The sequence below is a fragment of the Microtus pennsylvanicus genome, chromosome 13 (genome assembly GCF_037038515.1).
Source record: "Microtus pennsylvanicus isolate mMicPen1 chromosome 13, mMicPen1.hap1, whole genome shotgun sequence".
Lineage (NCBI taxonomy): Eukaryota > Metazoa > Chordata > Mammalia > Rodentia > Cricetidae > Microtus > Microtus pennsylvanicus.
Genome location: NC_134591.1, coordinates 71103459 through 71124753, shown reverse-complemented (window position 1 = coordinate 71124753; position 21295 = coordinate 71103459). Strand labels below are relative to the sequence as shown.

The window sequence follows — 21295 nt, the reverse complement described above, 5'->3', positions numbered from 1 at the left end:
CCCCACCCCATCCCTGGGCTCTGCTCCCTCTATATTTTCACCAGCGGTTCAAATTATTTCCCTCGCCACCACCCCCTGCCAAGAGAAAGAAAAAGAGGGAGAGGGGAAAACAGAGACAGAGACAGAGAGAGAGAGAGAGAGAGAGAGAGAGAGAGAGAGAGAGAGAGAGAGAGAGAGAATCGGGTCGAGTTGGAGATCAGAAAGGAAGAGAAAAAATATCGTTGGCGACTTCTTTTCGTTAGCGGTCCCCTCTCCCTCCCGAACTGGCCCCCTTCCCTCCTCATGAATAAAAGAAAAGTCCGAACCTATCAGATCCCTCTGGCTGTCGCCTACTCCCTCCCCTCCCCTACGGTTGAACACTTTTGCACAACTTACCCAGCTGATCGCTCGCGCCCCCTCGCTTTTCCTCTTCTCATCCCCAGCCCTGTCACTCGGGTCGCCTCCCCTCCAGCCAGAAACCCGAGCAGGCGCGTATCCCCGCTCCAGTCCTCCGGGGGACAGGGTGAGGAAGAGCAGAAAGAGGCGTGGAGTGGAGGGATCTAGGGGAGGAGGGAGCCCGAGTCAGAGAATAAATATATAAATAAAGATCCAAAGAAATCCACTCTGCAGCCTCTCGGCTCAGGAACTTCGTCCGGGAGCGCGGGAGCCAGTGGCCCGCAAAGCGCAGCTGGGGACCGAGAGCCCGGCCTGCAGGGTCCGTGGCTGCCGGTGTCATTCGGCTCAACTTCTGTCCCGGCCTGGCGGGCCCAGGCGGACTTGGGGTTGGAGTGTTTGTTTGTTTGAACTTCCTTGTCGCCACCTTCCCCTCCCCACACCTCACCCCCTCTGCCCAGCTTCTGGAAGGGGCGCGTCTGTAGCGGGGGGGGGGGGTGCAAAAAGGAGGGGGAAGAGGCTGGGGGGCGGGGAAGAAGAGGAGAGGAGAGGAGGATCGCAGCAGGGGTGAAAGGAAGAGACGCTGTAGTAAGGTTTCTCCGGCCGACTCTGGATTCGTCTCCGGCGTGCGCAGGAATGGCGGCGCTGCCTGGCGCGGTCCCCAGGATGATGAGACCCGGCCCGGGGCAGAACTACCCGCGCACCGGCTTCCCCCTGGAAGGTAAGTGCGCACAGGAGGCTTTCACCGAGTACCCTGAGGGTCTCGGAGGTGCACACCCCGGGGGAGCGAGCGGTGAGTCTTCCGGGGCTCTGCTGGATCCGCGTGCGACCAGGGAAGTTTCTGCAGACGACACTTGTCTGTTTCTGCAGGGGTTCCGCTGACCCGCGGCCTGAGCTACTCGGGTCACCGGCAGCGGCGGGCCTTTCCCCGCAGGGTGCGACTCCCCGGGGAGTTTGCAGCTGCTGCGTTTGGCGTCCCAGTAAATTCCAGTTTTCCCCCATTATTTTCTGACGCTTTGCGAAGTTCCTCGGTCTCTACGCAGTGTCGCCGGCTTTCTTCCCTAGTTTTAAGTAGGTCCTCCTAGACTCGGGATAGGGTCCCAACCCCTTTTATTTCGAAATACCAACAAGCGAAGCTCTATTCCTACCCTACCAAACTGTCCGCTTCCTCCAAAGCAATTTACAAACCGGCTGGTTTTTTCGGCCCGGAAACAAACTAATTGGAAATAATACATAGTACCATATTTTCCAGAAAAACAAAAACAAACACAACTTTTTACTCGGTCTTTCTGAAGTCTACAAATGTCCCGGAAGAGAAACTCGAGACAGAGAGAGAGTACAGCAATGTCCAATCCAGAGGACTGTCTTGGCGATGAAACGAATTCAGCCAAATTCTTCAGCCACTCGAGGGAGTAGAAGGGACCAGCAGGCGGTGCCGGGCCCGGAGAGGAGAAAGGGCCCCTTTGCGCCCCCCTCCCTTTTCTATTTAAACTGATGGAAGGCTTTCAGCCAGTCACGGAAGGGTCATCTGACTTCCTCGGGTCAGGCAGCCCAGGGTGTCACAGGAGCGGTAGAAATGGCTTGCCAATTTTATTTTTTAGTCGCCCCTCTTGTCATTGTGTGGGCCCCACTTGTGGGTGCGGGAGGATGGGGAGAGAAGGCGAGAAGGGGCGGTCTGGCAGCCTGCGATCTGGGGAGGGAGACCCCCCTCGGGCAGCGAGAAGCCGCCGGGTCCCAGAATTAGACAGAGGCGAGGAGAGCGGGCTGCGTGATCAAGTGTGCGCGAGCGGCCACGCAGGCGGGAGAGCGCGGCAGCCGGGGATTTGCCGGAGCCCTCTCCTGGAACGAATGGAAGCAAAACAGGCGGCTGAGGACGCACGAAGGATTAGGACAATATTTGCCCAACATGACGCAGAATACTGAGGAGAGCCGAGTGCCGGTCGCTAAAGAGGCTCTTGAATATAAAGTTGGGCGTTTGAGAGCTCTCCAGCGCTAATGGCGTATCCCGCCACGGAGACCGAGTGACTCTGGCTTGGCGACGCACGATTTCTGATTAAATCCGAGGGTGGCTTCAGATACCTACTTTTACAAAGAGAAATTGGTAGAGGGGGGAGTAGGAAAGTAAGGAGGGGGCGGTAGGAACAGCTCAGCAGCCTGAGCCTTTTCTAGCCTCCTCCTTTCCAATTATTCTATCTGCTTTCTCTGCTTGGGCCGCTGTGAAATCGTTGTAATCTTCCAGATCTCTGCAGCCGCGAGTCCCCAAATTGCGGGTATCGAGGCCGGATTAGTGCACCGGGTGCCCCCCCCCAACCTTCTGTGAGAAAATTGTGTAGACTTTGCATTAAGGCCTGCCTGAGTTCTCCCCTCCCCAGAACACACCAGGTATGCCTATCTTCCCTGTACACACACACACACACACACACACACACACACACACACACACACCACACAGTGACCCGTCTTCATTGCAGCAAAGACTTCTGGGACAGTTATTGCATTTCTGAGACCAAGTGAGGGGTATTTTGGAACTTGTGGTAATTGTGGCATGTGTCCCCGATTTGTCCCCAAACGAAATGAAAACTTTGGGGGTGCTTGGAAGCAAAGGGAAATCGTTAAGGGATAGCCTGGGCTCTCTGAAGGCAGTAGGGGATAGAGCTTCACGTCACCAAGCCTTAAGCTGTGAAGGCTTAAGGTGGCACAACCTTGACTGCTCAAGTCAGAGCTGTTAATGTTGGGGAGCCCAGAGGCCTACTGATAGTGGGGTCCTGACCCGCAGGGTTGTGGAACTGTCCACTAACCTCATCCAGAGGCCACAGGCCTGTGACCTTAAGCTACAGCTTCAGAACCCTTTGCCATTGCCACTCTAGGCTTTCTAGTCTATCCCTTCAAAAATCCACATCGCCAAAAGGTGTATCTTCATTTCCTGCAGTGTAGGGTGACTTTGAGGGACATACAAACCAAGGCTCTGAAGCCAGGGCCCTTCTCTTTCTCCCTGTAGGAGCCTCCTGGAGCTCCCTGTAGACCTTGGAGATTGGCTGGTGGGAGCCTTGGGCCTCAGCTCCCCCTCTCCTGCGCTAACCTTGGTCTAAGTCACTCTGACTCATCATCTTTCCTCCCTCCTCCAGTGTCCACCCCTCTTGGTCAAGGCCGGGTCAATCAGCTCGGTGGGGTCTTCATCAACGGGCGACCTCTGCCGAACCACATCCGTCACAAGATAGTGGAAATGGCCCACCACGGCATCCGACCCTGTGTCATCTCCCGTCAGCTCCGTGTCTCCCATGGCTGTGTCTCCAAGATTCTGTGTCGGTACCAGGAGACTGGGTCCATCCGACCTGGGGCCATCGGTGGCAGCAAGCCCAGAGTGAGTGTCTTTGCCTCTGCGGCCGGCAGTAGACCTTCCCTAGTGTGGGGACCTTGGTTGTCACCTCTCTATCTCATATCACCTAGCAGCCCTGGGTGTCTGAAAGCTTCCCATGGTACTAACTGTAGGAACTCCTCTTTAGCCCTGAGAAACTGTCCCATTATCTGAAAATTTGAAGGATGTGAGCGCTAGATTGTCCAAGACTTTGAACCCGATAATCCTCACTGGGATTTCCCCACATCTGCCCCAACACCGTACCTGCACCCTGGCTAGAGGAAATCTCCCTTCGGTGTTGCCTGACGAGGCAAGGAGGGAACACAGGGTTATGAATTAGATTTGATTTTTATTTTGTTACTTATCCCAGTGCCATCCGGGGAACCAGGGACAGTTTCCTTGAAAAACCTAAAGCCCTTCTTAGGAGAAAGGGTATGGCCACAGGAGCGGTCAGCCTGGCTGGGAGCTTTTGGGAGGTTGATACTAAAAGTATTTCCCTTCTCCCATCCCATCTCTCCATTTCGACTACCCCACCTCCACTTCTGAAGCAGGTGGCGACTCCGGATGTGGAGAAAAAGATTGAGGAGTACAAGAGAGAAAATCCCGGGATGTTCAGCTGGGAAATCCGGGACCGGCTGCTGAAGGACGGTCACTGCGACCGAAGCACGGTGCCCTCAGGTGAGAAGGCAGCTGAGCCGGGGGCAGAACACGCAGGGAGTCCGGCTGGCTGGAGATCCAGCGTTTAGGGCTGGAGGGTGGACAGGGGAAGGGGAGGGGGGTGGCACCTGGGAGGAAAACAGTTAAGCATAGGATTGGAGCGAACACAGCAGGAGGACTAGAAGAAGAAGGGGAGCAGAAAGTTGGGAAAGGGGAGGTTCAAAGAAGGGAGGGAGGTGGGAAGAAAAGAGGGAGGAAGGAGGCAAGGATGCTGAGAGGAACGGAAAAGAAGTTAACCTCGAAGGTAGGGTTCCCCTGAGCTTTGGGAAAAGTGATCTGGAGAGACACCTGCCTCAGGAGGGTTTGTGTTCTTGCCGCCCCCACCACCACTATTTGCCCCTCTGTTTTGAAGCTCAAATCTCAGACTATGCTGTGATGGGGGAAAGATGCCCAGTTTGTTTCTGACTGTATAATTTTGTGCAAGATTGCAGGACCAGGATACACCTGCATGGCTGCACCGAAGGCTGGGGTTCTCTGGGTGGTACTAAAGCAGTGGGCTTGTTGTGAGTGCATGCAGGGCACGGGGTAGGGTCAGGCACCTGGTGAGTGTGCAAGGAAGTGTACTGAGAAGCACTAGGTGGGTGCTCTGCAGGCTTACCTGGTCATTTGCACGCCCCAGGAGTGACCTAAGTTTCCTAAGCTGCCGCTGAAACAAGCCTGAAATGCCTGGGTGCCAGAGAGCCGAGAATGGGCCTCCTGGTCCTCCGCCCCAATAACTTATACTCTCCCTTTTGCCTTTAATTTCTGAGGTTTAGTGAGTTCGATTAGCCGAGTGCTCAGAATCAAGTTCGGGAAGAAAGAGGACGATGAAGAAGGGGACAAGAAAGAGGACGATGGCGAGAAGAAAGCTAAACACAGCATCGACGGCATCCTGGGCGACAAAGGTAAGAACCTGCCGTGGCCCTGAAGCCGCGGGAGACCACGTTTTCCCCAGCTGCTGGTGAGGACCTGTGAGGATTAACCTCTGCCACAGCTGGGACGGCCCGAATAAAACGTCGCAGGTTGCCGGCGCCGGTTCGAGCTTTTGAAGGCTTTACCTTGCTCCGGTGGTATATCCCTCCCCACCATGCCAGCCCAGGGGAGCCGGGCTGCGGGGTCGCACAGTGGTGCACCTCAGCTGTCACTCTTGCCCACCAGCCCACAGCCTCTGCATCTTCCGGAGCTGGCGTTTTGGCGTCGATCAATTATTTATAGAAAACTTGGGCAAGCTTGCAGGGGAGGGGGGAAGGGAGGAGGGCGAGGAAGGAGGAGCCCGCCCGGGGCTCCCTAAATGAATTTGTTAACCAGACCCGCACACGCTTTCTAAACGGTCCCTTGAAACCCCGCCTGACAGCTGACTGACCGCTGCAATCAATAAAAATTAGCGCAGGCCGCGCGGGCCGCCTCTCAGCCCCGCATGGCCAGGGAGGAGCGGAGGGCACTCAAATGCTTTCCTCTTGGCAAGCACTGTTGTGGCGGGGGCTGGAGGCCAAGTTCCCAGATGCCAAGGGTCGGCGCCCCACACTCTCTGCCCAACCTTAGCTAGGCTTCCCTGCGCCGCCGACTCCCTCGCTCCACTTTCTTTCGCCAGCTGCTAAAGCTGAAGTTTATCTTTCAAGTGCCGGCACCCTGGTTTGGAGAATCCTGCTGTGTTTCTGTTTGTGGATGGGGAAGTCTTCCCTCGTCACCTCTCCCGTAGAAGTTTTCTTGTCTTTGTTTTAAGTGGGGCCAAAGTGTGCGAGTGGATAGGAATAGGGGTGGAAGACTTCGGAATTACAAAGACTGACCCGGAGGTGGGGGGGAGTTGGAACACACATGCCAGGAAAGCAGAATGAACCCTGAAGACAAGTGTCTTTGGGGAAAATGGAGGACGTTTACTAAGGACCCCTTGTTGCCCTGAGAGTTCTTCCAGAGGTTTCCCAGCCTGACCAGTCTAGGTCTCTCTCTGGTTTATCCCAACCTTGAGGGTGAACTTCACAGACAAAAGCCCACTTTTAAAGACAAGCCCCAGAGTCGGAGGTCCACCCCCACTAGCCCCCATCAACCCCTACCAGCTTGTTCAAGGTGGGCAGGGGGATTGAGACGAGGCAGCCCCCCTTTTAGAGCAGCCTCTTGCAAGCTAAGAACAGGCTGCTGACACTCTGGGGGAGGGGGATAGAGGAGCTGCTGTCCCTCCAGGGACAAAAGGGGCCGGGAAGAAAGGGAGAGTGCAGAGCCCGGTGCCCTGCTGTGCCCGGCCTGCCAGAGAGGCCTAGAGGCCAGACTCAGGAGGTAGCCTCTGCTCCACCAAGTAGCCACTAGATTGGCCATTCTGCCCAGAGTCCTGGAACTCCTTCCTGCCGGCGCAGGATTTATCTCAGTTTATCAGAAAGACAAATTGGACTTTTTTTTTCTTTTTAAAAATCAGTCTGCTTGCTCCTGGTGGGCCCTTAGTCAGAATAATCTTTCCAAGGTACATGCTGCAGACCAAGCACCTCTAGGAGCTAGCCCCAGGAAGCAACTGGGAGATTCGAGTTTGTTAGGAGATAGCTCACGTGTGTGTATGAAAGGCCATGCGTCTAGTTCAGTGTGTGATGAACCGCCAAGAAGTCGCTGACCTCTGCGAAAAGGAAGAGAAAGAAAAGGGCTTGTGTCTCGGGGAATCCCTTTGACTCAGATAATTCATGGGCCTCACGAAAACCGGTGAGCCAGCTGCTTTGCTGGAGAGAGGGTTTCCCTGCCAGAGACCCAGGGCGCTTCATGTCTCCAAGGGTTTAGAAATCAGGCTGGCCCTTCCAGATGGGGGGGACAGCTGAGAACACAAGTTGAATGCGGAGCGCAGTAAGAGTGAATTGGCTTTGCGGGAGGCTGGTGTCCTGACAGATCCCCTGACAGGGTTTGAGTTGTTGTAGGAGTCTGAGTGGCACTCAGGGTCTCTGGATGGCAGTGTGGGCACTTGTTTCCTCCTGGTGGTTGTATGCCTACCTACGTAAGTCTCCAGTCTGAAGAGGCAGGAGTCACGGAGAGGCAGTGGTGGTTCAAATGAGAGATGGTTTTCATTCTGGACAGACTTGGTGTCTGGTGTGAGCCCTGGCCAGTTGGCTGGCAGGCATTTGGGGACTGCTCATCTCTCCCCAAAGACATCAGTTTCCCCCGCTGAGTTAAAGCCCCTCCAGCCGGCACTCGGGTTCTGGGAGTTCAGAGAGGGCCCAGACGCCCGATTTACCCCCTCCCGTTGAGAGAGAGCAAGGGGAGGGCTACACACTCACAACTTTGTTTTGGCTTCTTGCTTTTTTGACAAATGCTTTCTCCCGGGGTCGCCCCTCTCGTGGCGGGGAGCCACCAAAGAGGGGTTTAAGAGAGCTCCTCTTTAAGCGCTAAAGAGAGATCCCTCCCTGAGTCCGTTTCTTCCTATCGTCCGCTTGGCATTTAATAACGTTAAGACTTATTAGAGCTGGTAATGAAAACTGAGGCTGCTGAATAGGAAGCTGTGTTGGAGAGGGGTGTAATAGCTTCCAGGCATGGTAAGAAACTATTTATCCGCAATCAGTCTTCACTCTCAGAGTTTGAAGCACAAACGTTAAGTTGAAGGGTTTTAAAGCAGATTAAATTGAGCTTTTATTTCTCCGCACTTTCATCTCTGAACGGCTCACTCCTGCTTCCCTTGGGCTGATATTCATGAGACTGTGGGCTTTTTTTTCCCCCTCTTTCCCTCTTACCCTAGTTAAGACTGAGTTATTAGGATTGTTGCTTGTGAGAATCCTCAGGACTGCTGCCGATAGGGGCTGCGGTCTCACTCAGCTTACCTGGGGAAGGTGGGGGGCACAGTTGACACCTTTGATGCAAAAGGGACACTCTCCTTTTCGAACCTCTCCCCAAGAGTCAGGGGGATGGTAGTTCCGAGAGCTGGCTTGCTAGGGATCTGAGCAGAGAAGGCAGAGGAGGGAAAAGATTTTCCCCCAAGAAATTGATAAGGGTGTGCAAAGAAGGGTTGTTGCCACCGAGAGAGAGAGAGAGAGAGAGAGAGAGAGAGAGAGAGAGAGAGAGAGAGAGAGAGAGAGAGAAGGGGGGAGAGAGAAATAGACAGTAAATCAACAATAGCTTCACAACCTGCGGCCAAAGCTTCAGGCAGCTGACTGTGCTCAAGCAGAAGCGGGAGATGAGCACTTCAGACATAGGATGGCTCTCTAGGCTACAAGACCCAATGAGGTTATAATTAACATTGAAACACTCAAAAGTTACTGGGGGATGAGAAATTGTTTTCCCGTGCGGCCGGGAATACCTTTGGGTGTCAGGGTCCAATGGGAAAGGTGTCCCGGAGTGTGAAAGGCCGTAGAAGGCTAGGGAGATGGGGAGGGTGGGGACCAGGGCTTGATTTTTCCATCCAGAGCCTCGCACACGCCAGGCAAGCACTCACTCTCCTCCCACTGAGCTACAGCTCAGGCCTTAGGTTTGTTTTCTTTGCATTTTCCCCTTCATTTGTTTGAAGAAAGGCAAACTTACAGGTGTGGCGTGGGAGATGATGGGGAAGGATGGAGAGGAGGCAGAGCCGGGAGTGTCGGGTTTAGACACTTGTAAAAGGAGGTGGGAAACAATTTAATTTGGCAGCGGCGATGGCTGCTAATGCGGTTTTCGGTCGTTTGCCGCACCGGAGGAAGCTGTTTTGATTGTGTGTACAAGGACCTGCCAAATTTAATTAGGCTCCGGGGGAGCGAATGAATGGGGAAGGGGGGGCAGGGCTCCTCTCAGTCCACACTTCTTCTTTTCTTTTTTTCTTTCTTTCTTTTTTTTTCCACCCCGGAGACTTCACACCTGGAAGGGTGGCTGTTTGGGGAGATAGGTGAGAAGGGGGTTGGGAGGGGCCTTGGAGAAGAGGGCTGGGCCGAAAAGGGACCTAGTCGGCCCATTTATCAGGAGACGATCTGCACTGATTTAAACCTACAACTTCCCTCCTCTGTAAATGTGTGTTTAGAGAAAGGTAATTGACACTCCAGCAAATCAAAGGATTACCCCGGGTTGGCAATCTAATCAAACACAGTCCAGGCGGGATTTGAGTCTGTTCAGAGGAGGATCAGCTTCGCATAATGGGGGCTCCGAGGAAGATAGGGGTGTTAGGCAATTCCTCGGCTTTAGGCAGCGCTCCGCTGCGGACGTGGAGGGAACAGAGCAAGCGTGGGAGGGGGCCTCCAAGGCCCGGTGGGGGAGGGGGACGCGGGAAGGTCCTGGGGGAAGGGAACTCCTAGCGAGGGGGTGAGCCCACACTGCGCTGACAAGACCCCCCCCCATTCCCCTGAACCCAAGACGAGAGTGAGGAGGAGGGAGCTGAGACTAAACGACACTACAATGGGGCGATAACTGTTACAAAGGCGAACACGCGCTCGCACGCTCGCAGCCCCGCATCCCGCGGTAAATAAAGTCTGCAAACTGCGCTCCAGATAAACGGGTGCCTAAATCTAGTGTGACGGGCCAGGAGAGAAGAGACAGAAGGAGATAAGGCTGGGGAGGGGCGAGGAAGGAGCGTAATCTAATAGAAGACATTCAGAAAACAAACTTTATAAACAAGAGAACCAGCGAGTGCCAAGAGCGCGAACCTAGCAGGGCAGCAACTGGCCGCTGGGTCTGGTTGCTGGGGTTGCCTCAGGGACTCTGGGGATGCTGCTGGGATGCAGGAGCCCGGCCCGGGATGGGAGGGGGCGTTCAAGGAAGAAGCCCGGGCCTTCAGAAGTTGCTGGGGTCTAGCAAGTGGGGTCCCCCGCTGTGAGGACGCGCGGGTTCTGTGTTCACCTCCGGGCACACACCCGCAGCGCAGCGGCCATTTCAAGGCGTCTGTACCTAAAAGATTCGTGTGCACAGAGTGGCAGTTAAAGGAATTAGATATTTACCAGTTTGAAATAAGCCTGGCTAAGAAGAAGAGAGAAGAGAGAGAGACACACACACACATTGAAAATATGAGGCTGGGGGAAGACTTCAAACGAATTCATCATTTGGAACGGTGAAGGGAGATTTACCAGACAGTATTGGGAAGTTATTTAGATATTAATAACACATTTTCCTGAGGCGCGACCACGGCAGCCGTCTGCGCTGCTCTCCAAGCTATTTGGCTGGGTAAAATATGGGCGTCTCAAATGTTGGGAGGCGATAAGGCAATCGGGCCAACCCTGGTCCTGAGTCTGCATCGCAAGAGCGTTAAACCCGGATTAACCTCCCCCGCCCGCCACCCCTCCCCTTTCTCAGCTTTCCAAATTTTTGAGTGGAATTTACATGGAAGGGTTTTAAATCACACATAGCAACGGCCACAAGGCAGAGAGGTGATTCTTGGAACTTTTATTTTTATTTAGGAGCCTTTTTATGAAAACAGTTGTTACACATTACGTTACTTATCAATATTACAGAAAGCACAGAGAGAGCGCCCCGAGTAAACGACGGTTCTTCCCGAAGTTGTGATATGCCATTAGTCCTTGGCCATCAACAAGGTTAAGGCGGTCTCACCTGGGGTTGAGGGCATCTTAGGATATAAACCCGTAAACTAACAAGCTCAGGACTATCGGCCTGTAAGGAGCTTGAGACCCCAAAGGGAAGGTTCTCTCTGGAGCCGGGAAGGCCTGACTAAGAGGGTGGGGGGTGCGCATTCCGGGAATTCCTGAAAAATAGCTACATCCCCTCCCACTCCGCTAATGGAGTAATTAGGAAACCCAGTTGGGGACCCAAGGTGATTGGAAGACTGAGATGCCCCCCTAAGTTTCTGTTACCCGGGGCCCTCCCTCTCTTTTTCCGACCCCTAACTCCCGCTGAACGTGGGGAGGAGGTGGAAATGGGGTCAGCACTTTCTGACCCGCTCTGTTGGGACTGGCCCCACTGGGGTCAGGCCGGGGGAGGGAGGAAACTCGCCTTCCCAAATCTAATCAAGGCAGAACGGCGACCTAAGGGGAAAGCTGCACCATTAGTAGCTAGATCTCTCCATAACTTCAAACAAAGTGGGGCTGGGGAGAGGCGAGACCGGGATGCGAAGAGTGGGGAGAACTAGGGGAAGGAGTGTGTGTGGGGGGGGGGGAGACTCAACATGCGAAGGGGTGGGGCCTGCAGGAGGAAGAGAAGGGGTCGAGGGCAAAGGGGAGGTGGGGGCCAAACGAAGGGGTGTGGGGAGAGAGATGTGAAGGCGGGGTCAATAACTTAAGTCCCGGGGGTGGGGGGGGGGAGAGAAAGCCTCCGACCGACCCTGGCAGTTTCAGGAGGGATGCGGGAAAATTGTGTGTGCCCCAAATCCAGTTTCGAAGTACCCTAGAGCTTGTGTCTGGTTCTTTAGTGCGGCAGCGAGTTGAGTTCGGGCAGATTTCCAAGGAGCAGGAGGCCGCCGCAGGTCTTTGGAAATCCATTGCTGTCGTGAATTGGCCTAGTGAGCCCGAGGTCTAGGGTCAGCTTGATGGCTTGGTTGCCAGGCCTTGGAAGTGCGCGAAGCCTGAGTCCCAGTGGAGAGTCTAGCAGCTGCGGGATGGAACCGGGGACCAGAGAGTGTCTGCAGAAGGGCGCGATCGTGGAGACCCACGCAGGAGAGACGACTGGGAGTGGAGTGTGGGGACGCTAAGCAGTTCCAAGGATAGATAGAGAGGGGCGCAGGATAGCAGCTGGAAGGACAAAAGGATGCAGTAGCCGAGAGGCAACCCGGGCCCACGAGCGCGGCGGGCTACAGAGCTAGCGGGGCCGGGCGGCGGGTCGCAGCGCTTTTGATCCTCGGCGTTGGATGACACCAGTACAAAGGCGGCTCATCGTATTACCGCGCGGCCCGGCGGCTTCCCGGGATCCAGCCGTTTAATTAGAGGCGAGCGCGCCGGGCTGGTGGGGCGGGGACCCGGGCGGCGCGTTGTGACCCAGTGCTGGGCCTCGGCCAGCCGAGCGGTCGTGAGCGATCCCCCACCCCCACCCCCGCTCCAGCCGGTAGCCCGGCTCTAGCCTTCCCGCTTAACTGTCCCACTGCAAAGTTCCCGGCTACAACGCCTAAGTTATCAGCTCCAGGTTTTGGTTTCAGAGTCAGAGGAATGGGGTCTGAGGGGGGGGGGGTGATGATAACTGAAAGACTGCGTCCTAGCGCACAGTGAAGGCTGAGTGCTGCCCCGGGTCCTGTTCCACCCACCACTTATCCGCAACTGGGTATTCGCGGCCCCCAACCTGCCTGAGCTCCTGGGCCCCAGCAGCTACCGGTGGGCGAGGCTGGAGTACCAGGGAGGGGCAGAATGCACCAGTCCCCAGCACACTAGTCTTGCAATTTACAACACGTCGAGGAGTCTCTCTGCGCCTGGGTTTTCCATGGACAGGGATTTACACAAAGGTCCCTATCATTTGGATGGGATTCTGGAGCCATTTGCCAGTCAGGTAAAAGCTAAACAAACCAACCAAGCCTTTACTAGAGTCCATAGGGGCAGAGTTTTAAATACTGAGTAAAAGCGTGCCTCTGCTTCCTGAGGCCACACCTTGCTCAGAACGCCACCGCTACAGTTTTTGATGACCCCGTATTCTTTAAAGAGCCCCAGTTTCCCAGAATGAAAAGATTTCCATAAAGGGCAGGGGGAGAGTGAGAGCTAGCTGTCTGGCCTCACTTTTCTCTCTTTCCAAAACAGCCAAATACTGGGGGACCCAAGTAGTGTCTAACTAGTCTTTCTCCAAAGCAGCCTCTTGGCTTCATGATTGGAAGGGTCTTTTCCCAGGCATTAAATTTTTTTCATTTATTTATTGTTTATTTGTTTGGGATTGAGTAGGCATATGTGGAGGTCAGAGAACAATTTGCAGGAGTCCGTTCTCTCTTCATCATGTGGGTCCCGGGATCAAACTCAGATCATCAGTCTTAAAGGCAAGCCCCTTTCCCGACTGAGCCATCTCACTGGTCCCTTCACAGATAAGTGCATATGTGATGTCCCCTTTCGTCCCATATCACAAAAAAAAAAAAAAAGGAAGGAGAGAAAACTCTGCCCCTGAGGAGTAAATACATATGAGTCTCATCATTCATTCTTTAGACTTTTGTTAAGCATATTTGAGGGACCAGGCACAGTGTTAAGCGCCTAAATTATACTCCAGATATCAGGTCCCTGCCTTCATGAATTCTGATCCTGGCAGGGAGAAACAGACAATAAGATAAACACTGCGTGCGTGCGTGCGTGCGTGCGTGCGTGAGCGCGCCTGTGTTCAAGTCTGCCTGGGAGCACACAGCAGGATGTGTTGGTGCTGCCTCTGAGTGGAGCAAGCAGCCTCCCAGTTGACCTTTAGAGTTCCAGGCATCCGCTGCCCGGCTTTCTGCATTGAGGGTTCAAGGCAATGGTGGAGGGAGGACCGAGTCTCTTGCCGTCACTGAACTCTTTGTCTGAGGGACCAAAAGACCTGAGATCAAAGAAATCCCGGCAGGACAGAAAAGGGGGTGGGAACAAGAGAAGTAGCTTAGAAAACTCTAACCTGAACTTTTCTGGGGTCCCTTTGGGGGAAGCCCCAGCGAGTGGGCTGGGATCCTTCTGGGGGTTCCTCTCCAAGGCCGGAAGCCTCAGCAGAGATGACAGGTGATCAGCCACGCCTCCGGATGTGAGTTTAATTTCAGACAACAGGTCTTTAAGGAGATTGGAGAATGTGGAACCCAGCCTTCAGAGGTGTTCTGTATGGGTGTGGAGGTGTTGGGGAGTGTGATGATGTGGAGTTGGGGGGAGGTGGTGGTGTCTGGGTTCAAGCTTCCTGGAACTCAGGAAGCTGTCTTAAAGTCTACCTTGGGTTTATATGAGCTGTGTAGACATGAAATCAAAGAAAGCTGGAGTTTGCCTCCTAGGCAAGTTTTGGGGTTGATAGGGATCGTGGGGGGGGGGGGACGGGGAGTTTTTAGGAAAGTTTTGGATCTTTACTTCCTAACGGAAGCTTCCAGAAGTACCCCAAGCCCCTGCTTTCTCTTGTGATTACAGAACCAAGAGATTTGGTATACTGAGCCCTTCCGGCTCTGAGTTAAGCTTCTGACTCCACCCCCCATCCTTGTAATTTCCTTCTTCGACAGGACTTCCTGGATTTGCCCTTTCCAGGGCCCAAAAATCCGGTAGAAAACAATAAATTCCAATGGAGGAGGCGGGCTGCAGCTGGAAGGCACCTTGGGCTTCAGCTCTGGACCTCCCCTGACCTGGGGGCCAGTATCCTTCCTCTCATAGTCCTCCTGCTGACCCAGAAGAAACAGGAGTCAGTCGGAATGCCCACCCCTCTAGTGAACTGCCCCTGTATTTCACGCCTTTATTAGTGGGGCTCCAAGAAGACCCTAGGAAACGAGACTGGGGAAGTTTATTGAAAGTGGGAGACTCTCAATGTGTTCCCGTTGGGACATTCCTTTCTATAACCAGATGGGGCTACAGTGAGGTTTCAGGAGAGCGTGCCCCTAACCAGGCTGCAAATGGCCTTTTGCTCTGCTCCCCAAGGACCCGTTTCTCTGGCTGTTTGGTGGGTTCCTATCCCAAAAAGTCTAGCCCCTGGCAGGGAGCCTTGCCACAGCAGTGACTTCGCAGTCAGCCATGGCCTCAGTTTCCCCGTCTGATCAGCTGCTTTGATGGATGCTCCGGACTGGAGAAAAGTCTGGGCGGGTAGGGGGAAAGCTCCCTGGAGCCAGTCAGGGAATCCCAGCGATGGAGAGGCCCTGGCTCCTCCTCCCCTCAGTCGCCTGCCTGCTCTCGCCTCAATGGCCACTTTAGAAATACAAACAACTTTAGAAATAAAGTAACCAAACTCCCAAGGGGCTTTGAAGCCGCGAATGCCTGGTGGCGCTTTGCTGTGGTGTGGGCCAGACCCGGGCCTAATCTTGCTTTCATTTCCACCGGTGGCTACGGGGGAAGAGCTCCCGGCCTCCGGGCCCCTCAGGAGGCTCATTAGGCCACAAAGAGCCCCCATTATCCCGAGAAGAAAACGGGGAAGGGGAGGCGAGGGGGATGCGTGGGGGAGGGAGTAGCCTCTGAGCCACTCTATTGACTTAGTAGATGAAGTCAAGAGTCGCACACAGCACACACGCAGGGCCTCAAGGGGTGGGGGCAGGCCCACAAAACCCCCAACCAAATGGGAGCAGCCAACCCCCGCCCCCCCTTCCCCCGGTTACAGGGATCTTTCTGCTAAGCTGCTTTAGGGTGACTGCCCAGGCTGGCCTCCGAAGGCCTAGGACAGGCTAGCCACCAATCTAGACCTTAGCTTGTGGATTGATGGGATGGTGGTGATGCCTGCTCCCCCCCCCCCCCCCCCCCCCCCCGCCTCGGCGCACACTGCTCTGCCTCTGGAATGTCCCTCCTTGGTGAGTCCAGGAAGCTCCAGAGCACCTGAGCAGCTGAGCAGTGCCCTCCTGGCTGTTGGAGGCTCCCAATTTAGCCACTAAAGAGGAGGTGATTGAAACTGACACCCAGGAGGGTCCACGGAGGAAGAGAATGCTGAGATATTCTGGTAACTCAGAGACATTTCTCTGAGACTCCATGTACTTTTTTTTTTTTTTGGACAGGATTTTCTCTGTGTAGCCCTGGCTGTCCTGGAACTCGCTCTGTAGATCAAACTTAGAGATCCACCTGCCTCTACCTTTGCCTCCCAAGTGCTGGGATTAAATTCAAGTACTCTTGGCAAATGGCAGGTGGACATAGGTCTCAGGATGCTGGGAAGAGGAAAAGATGACACCATACAAAGCCAGCACAAACTCCCAGCTTCCTCAGCATCCTTCTTCCTTCAAGGATTCCTTTAAGAAGCAGAGGCCCTCCTCCATGACCTTGGCATGTGGGCTATGACTCTACAGCCATCATCCAAAGATGAGTAGGGGGGAGGCAGGACCTGGACAGATGGCCACATCCTTCCTGTCTACAAACCTGAACCAGGAAACGTGATAGACTCAGGGAGCTGCCCATCCACAGAGGACCAAAGGAGAAAGAGCCAGCTCCGACAGTTGCACCTAACTGCAGGTGAATGCAAAGACCTTGGTAGCTCTGTCCCTCTGCAGGTAGAGGCTGGGCAGCTCAGTAGAGAGAGTGAGGCCAAACACTGGGGACCAAAAATGGCAAAAATCTGTAAAGGGGGCAGGAAAAGCTGAGTGGCAGGACTCCCCTTCTCCCTGCCTCTGTTCCCCCAACCCACTCGGCCTGGTGCCCATAATATCCTTTCCTGTACCCCTGTACCCTTGAGACAAGGTCCGTGTGACCCCTGCATGGCTGAGCCATGATGTGCAGGCATGCCCCTCTTCAACCATTCATCCCATCCCAAGAGACTAAGCTTGTCATGGTGGACTGTGCTGGGGAGGTGCTCCCCCAGGGACCTAGCTGCAGGCTCCTCAAATGCCGAGCTGGAGACTTCAACGTACAGCTTATTCTAAGGGCAGTGGGGAGCCTCAGAGTGATGGACTGAGCAGGGAATGTATTGGAAGGCGTGGAGGTTGATGCTGTGACCCGACCCGATGGGAGTGGAGAGCAGAAGATGCACAGAGAGGTGGGGGACCTCCCTGCTGCTGCTGAGGAAGGGAGGGAGGAGGCAGCTCAGTCCCTGAGTCCTCCCTGCACTGGAGGCTCCAAGGTGTGGGGCCAACAGCTGCCACCTGGGGGTTTTCCTCTTCAGGCTGGGTGGACACAGACTTGTCCGGATCCCAGAGCTCATTACTTCACAGTGTGAGGTTGGAAAAAGTGACAGGAGTGAGACGGAGGAGAGACAGGTCACAGAGACTATGGGTTGAGGGGCAAGATCAGCAAGCCGAGGACGGGGTATTCCGATGGCACTAAGTGAAATCCGCTCCTTTCTCGTCTCTGCAGACTCTTTGTGTTGAGTGTGGCCCATGCTTGAATACTCCACTGAGGGGGAAACTGAGGCAGAGGTTGGCGGGGAGGAGTACTCTCTTCTGTCTCAGCTAGACCCTAATGTCCTTGGTTTTCAGTGGCCTGGAGGGGGACCCAGCCCCGCTCCTCTGTTTGTTTGGGCTGGACAACTGAGGCCCACCACCCTTCCCTGTCTTTCATGAGCCCTGGACCTTCTTCAGTCCCGGGGGACACTATGGCTCCAATAGGCACCCCCATTAACCGTTTAGTATGTTAACATCCCCAAGTGTCTTATGAGGGCTGAGACTAGACAGATGTCTCAAGCATGGCCTCTGAGAGGTCTGTTTTGTCACCCTGTGAAAGACCCAGTAAACAATGGGGACATGAAGCTGGGAGGCCAGGTGGCCACAGACTGGCAGGAGTTGGCAGTGGACAGAGTGAGCCCCTTCAAATCTCTGGTCCTTGGATCTCTTTGTCCTAACCATGGCCAGGCTCAGCCCGGTGGTTTTCAAGTTGTGTAGGATGAATACACGGAGCTCCAGCTCTGCACAGGTGTGCACCAGAGGGGAAGATACACGAGGCAGACTTGCTGGGTCTGGTGGAGGGCATTCCAGTGAGGCTAGGCTTTGTCCCAGGAAGGACAGGCCCAGCTACTCTCCAAGGCTTCTCTGACAGGGCTAAGGGGGCGGAGGGGAAGCTGTTTCTCTGGGAATCAGAGCCTGGGGCTGTGGTTATTGGTCCTCAGAGATAAGGAGGTGATACTTATCTGGTGGCGAGTGAATCCTTTCCCTTTCTAGTCCCCTGATTAGGGAACTTTCTCTCCTGGCTGAGAGTCTTAGGCAGGGCTGTTTTATGGACCCTGGTGTCTGTCTCTCAAGTTTGCCCAGCTTGCTGTGTGACAAAGGCAAGAGATTGCCCCTGGGCTTTACTGGTGATGGTGGAGAGGGAGTGGGTGCCAGCAGTGTGGTGCATCAGGACATTTCTCAAGGGCAGATCGGCAGAATGTGCCGAATGGAGGCAGTCCGGTCAACAAGACAAACATGTGTGTCCCAGGTCATTTGATGTCCACCAAGGTTGAGAGTCACTGGCCTAGTATAAAGCATGGGTGTATAGATAAAGAAACAGAGGCCCAGAGAAGGGGAGGGACTTGGTAACTGTCACAGAGCAAGTCAAGAGCATCTGAACAGAGCCAGAAGGCTAGGTCCTTCTTCCAAAGTAAATGGGTTCCTTGTCCTTTACACATCACTTGTCCCTGTTGAGAATATGCTCTAGCCGGGACCACACTCTGCTCTGCCCTGCTGCTCCCTGATCTAGCTTGGTCCATGAGGTGGCCTCCTAGGCAGTGTGTCTCCATCTCAAGACTAGTATATCCCTGATCTGTGGTTTTCATTCTCTCTGTCCCCTCTCTTGGCTTTCCAACCCAGCCATTGAGTCACACAGACAGGAAGGGATTGGAGCAGAAGAGGCACCAGGCCTTTAGGGGGACCTGGCTAAGAGAAGGAGAAAAACTGGAGGGCGGTCTGTGTGGGATGGAGCTAACAGGAGGCCAGCTAAGTGAGGGATTCCCAAGTCAGTGCATACCAGTCACTAGGGGCTTTGAAACAAACACAAACAGAATTCCCCCTCTTATGCATTTAAGAATTTACAACAAAGATGATACATGCTTGTGAAATTGTTTTATTTTTCATTATTTTTCTTCTTATTTATGTATTTATTTTGATTTTTCAAGACAGTTTTTCTTTGTGTAATGGTTCTGGCTGTCCTGGAAACCAGGCTGGCCCTGTATTCACAGGGATCCACCTGCATCTGCCTCTTGAGTAGTAGGATTAAAGGTGTACACCACTACCACCAACTGCTGGAAATTTATTTCTTTTCTCTTTCTTTCTTTCTTTCTTTCTTTCTTTCTTTCTTTCTTTCTTTTCTCTCTTCTTCTTCTTCTTCTTCTTCTTCTTCTTCTTCCTCCTCCTCCTCTTCCTCCTCTTTCTCCTCCTCCTCCTTCTTCTTTTTGAGACAGGTCTATGTATCCCAAGTTAGCCAGAAACTTACTGTACAGTCAAAGATGGCCTTAACTCTCTGATCCTCCTGCCTGCCCCTTCCAAGTGCTGAGATTACAGGATCACCCCACTCAGGTCATGCAGTACTAGTGACTGAACCCAGGGCCTCACGCATGCTGGGCAAACACTCTACTAACTGAGCTACATCCCCAGCCCCTATGGATTTTCAAATAATAAAAAAATATTAACTAGAGCTGGAGAGATGGCTCAGTGGTTAAGGGCAGATGCCGCTTTTGCAGAGGATGCCCCCTCCCCCATTCAGAAGCCACACAGTAGCTCTCACAACCATCTGGAAGTCCTGTTCTAGGGACTCAGACACTGTCTTCTGACCTCCACAGACACCAAGCACACAGGTGGCACACACACACACACACACACATGCACACAAGGCAAAACACTCATGCACACAAAAGAAGAGAAATTAATTCAAAAAAATATTTTATAGTATAGAAATTAATGTTTAAAGGGTCACTTTTGGGTCCATGGGTAACCTTTCAGGGAAGAACTGACTGGCGTCTCTCTGCGTGGCTGTGATTATATGTATCCGAGTGTTCCTTGTAGACCTGGAACTGGATGAGGGTGTAAAATGGACCATGTAAGCTCACTCTGTGACCACAGAGGTGTGGACCATGAACCCCAGGTTGAGTTCCTAATGACCTCTGTATGCTGCTGCCCCAGGGAGCATCCTTGGGAATTGTTTCTTTGTTTTCTCCCCCTGGGCTGCTTGTGATGTTCGAGCTGTACCCTAGCTTGGCCAGAGCTCAGCATCCCTAACAGGTTAAACACCCAAGTCCGAACATTTGCAGGTGTTTGTCCTCTCAAATCAACCCCCACACACACACACCTAAATGCCTCCCCTCCCTTCCCCCTCCTGCACCTGCCCCAGCTTCCGCCTCCTCCGCTTCAAAGCAGCAGGCTGGGCTTTACCTGCCTGTCTTTGAGAAAAGCAGTCAGGCCTGAAAGGGGAAGTGGTATTTTAGGGGCTTAATTAGACACAGGACAAGAATGGAGGATAGTGCTCTGGTTGGGCCAGAAGAGATTGTTGGGATTAACACCCAGGTAAACCTATCAAGGCCTCAAGGCTTGCTGGCCTCCTGGCAGCAGGCCGCAGATAGCAGGAGAATCCTGGGCAGCAGAAAGCCTGGGCCAACTGGGCTGCCACCCCAGGAACCATACTGGGAGGGGTTAGGAGTCACAGTGGTGTGTGTTGCAAGAACACCCCCCCCCCCCCGCTGTCCCATCCCCTCTCCTTTCCCTCGAGAAGTTAAAAGACATCATTTTATTCTGTCTAGAGATGTGGAGAATACGTACTGTGGGCGGGTCAGGGCTGAGAGCGTAGGTATGGAGGGGCAGGACCCCACTTCAGATTTTTCCACTCGGAAAACTGGCAATGAGCTGGTCCACAAACTAGGAGAGACTTGCAAAAGGTAGAGACGGGGCTGGAGGATGGAAAGAAGGGATGCCGGGAATGCGGAGCTAGCAGATGCTTGTGGGAGAGGGCTGCGGGGGCAGTAGCAGTTTGACCTAAGACCTGCAAAGCCGGAGAGAGGCAGACATACATTGAAGATACCAACCAACTAAGCAAGGTGATAGTGTCTGCAATCCCAGACCTGATGCTGCTGAAGCTGGAGGATCACAGGTTGGAGAGCAGCCTTACAAAACAAATAAAAACCTACAACCGACTCTATACTTTAACAGGAGTGAATTCTCCAGGCCCACCAGACAACACTTGGAAGTAGGAATTATTACAAAGCCCATTTAGAGATTCAAAAACTGAGACACAGTGATCCCACTGGGGCAGGACCTTCTTGATGGGCTCCCATGTTCAATGGGACCGACCGCCTTTAACTAACCTGAAGGACCATGCTGAGTGAACCGGTCTCATTCAACCAGCCAACCTTATTATCTGTCGGCTGATAAAAACAGAAAGGTTCATTCATCCACCTGGTGTCACACAGCTAGAAAGAGGCAGAGCCAGGAACTAATAGACGTCTTTCTATTGTGGCATTGGCTTTTCCACAGGCATGCGACTTTGGAACGTTCTTCAGAAGTTCACAGGGTCCTGT

General features: G+C 53.7%; 1 protein-coding gene across 3 annotated transcripts in view; it reads left to right on the top strand.

The window, feature by feature from the left end:
- Nucleotides 1-986: 986 nt before the first annotated feature.
- Nucleotides 987-21295, top strand: part of Pax7 (paired box 7) — a 93737-nt gene continuing 73428 nt past the window's right edge. The window contains exons 1-4 of one of the 3 annotated variants that reach the window (XM_075946281.1): nucleotides 987-1093; nucleotides 3498-3733; nucleotides 4279-4405; nucleotides 5194-5328. In XM_075946281.1, coding sequence (XP_075802396.1) covers nucleotides 1009-1093; nucleotides 3498-3733; nucleotides 4279-4405; nucleotides 5194-5328 — 583 coding nt within the window. In that variant the 5' untranslated portion in view covers nucleotides 987-1008. Of the gene's footprint in view, nucleotides 1094-3497; nucleotides 3734-4275; nucleotides 4406-5193; nucleotides 5329-21295 lie in introns of all 3 variants that reach the window. The other 2 variants (XM_075946282.1, XM_075946280.1) reach the window with 2 other exon arrangements.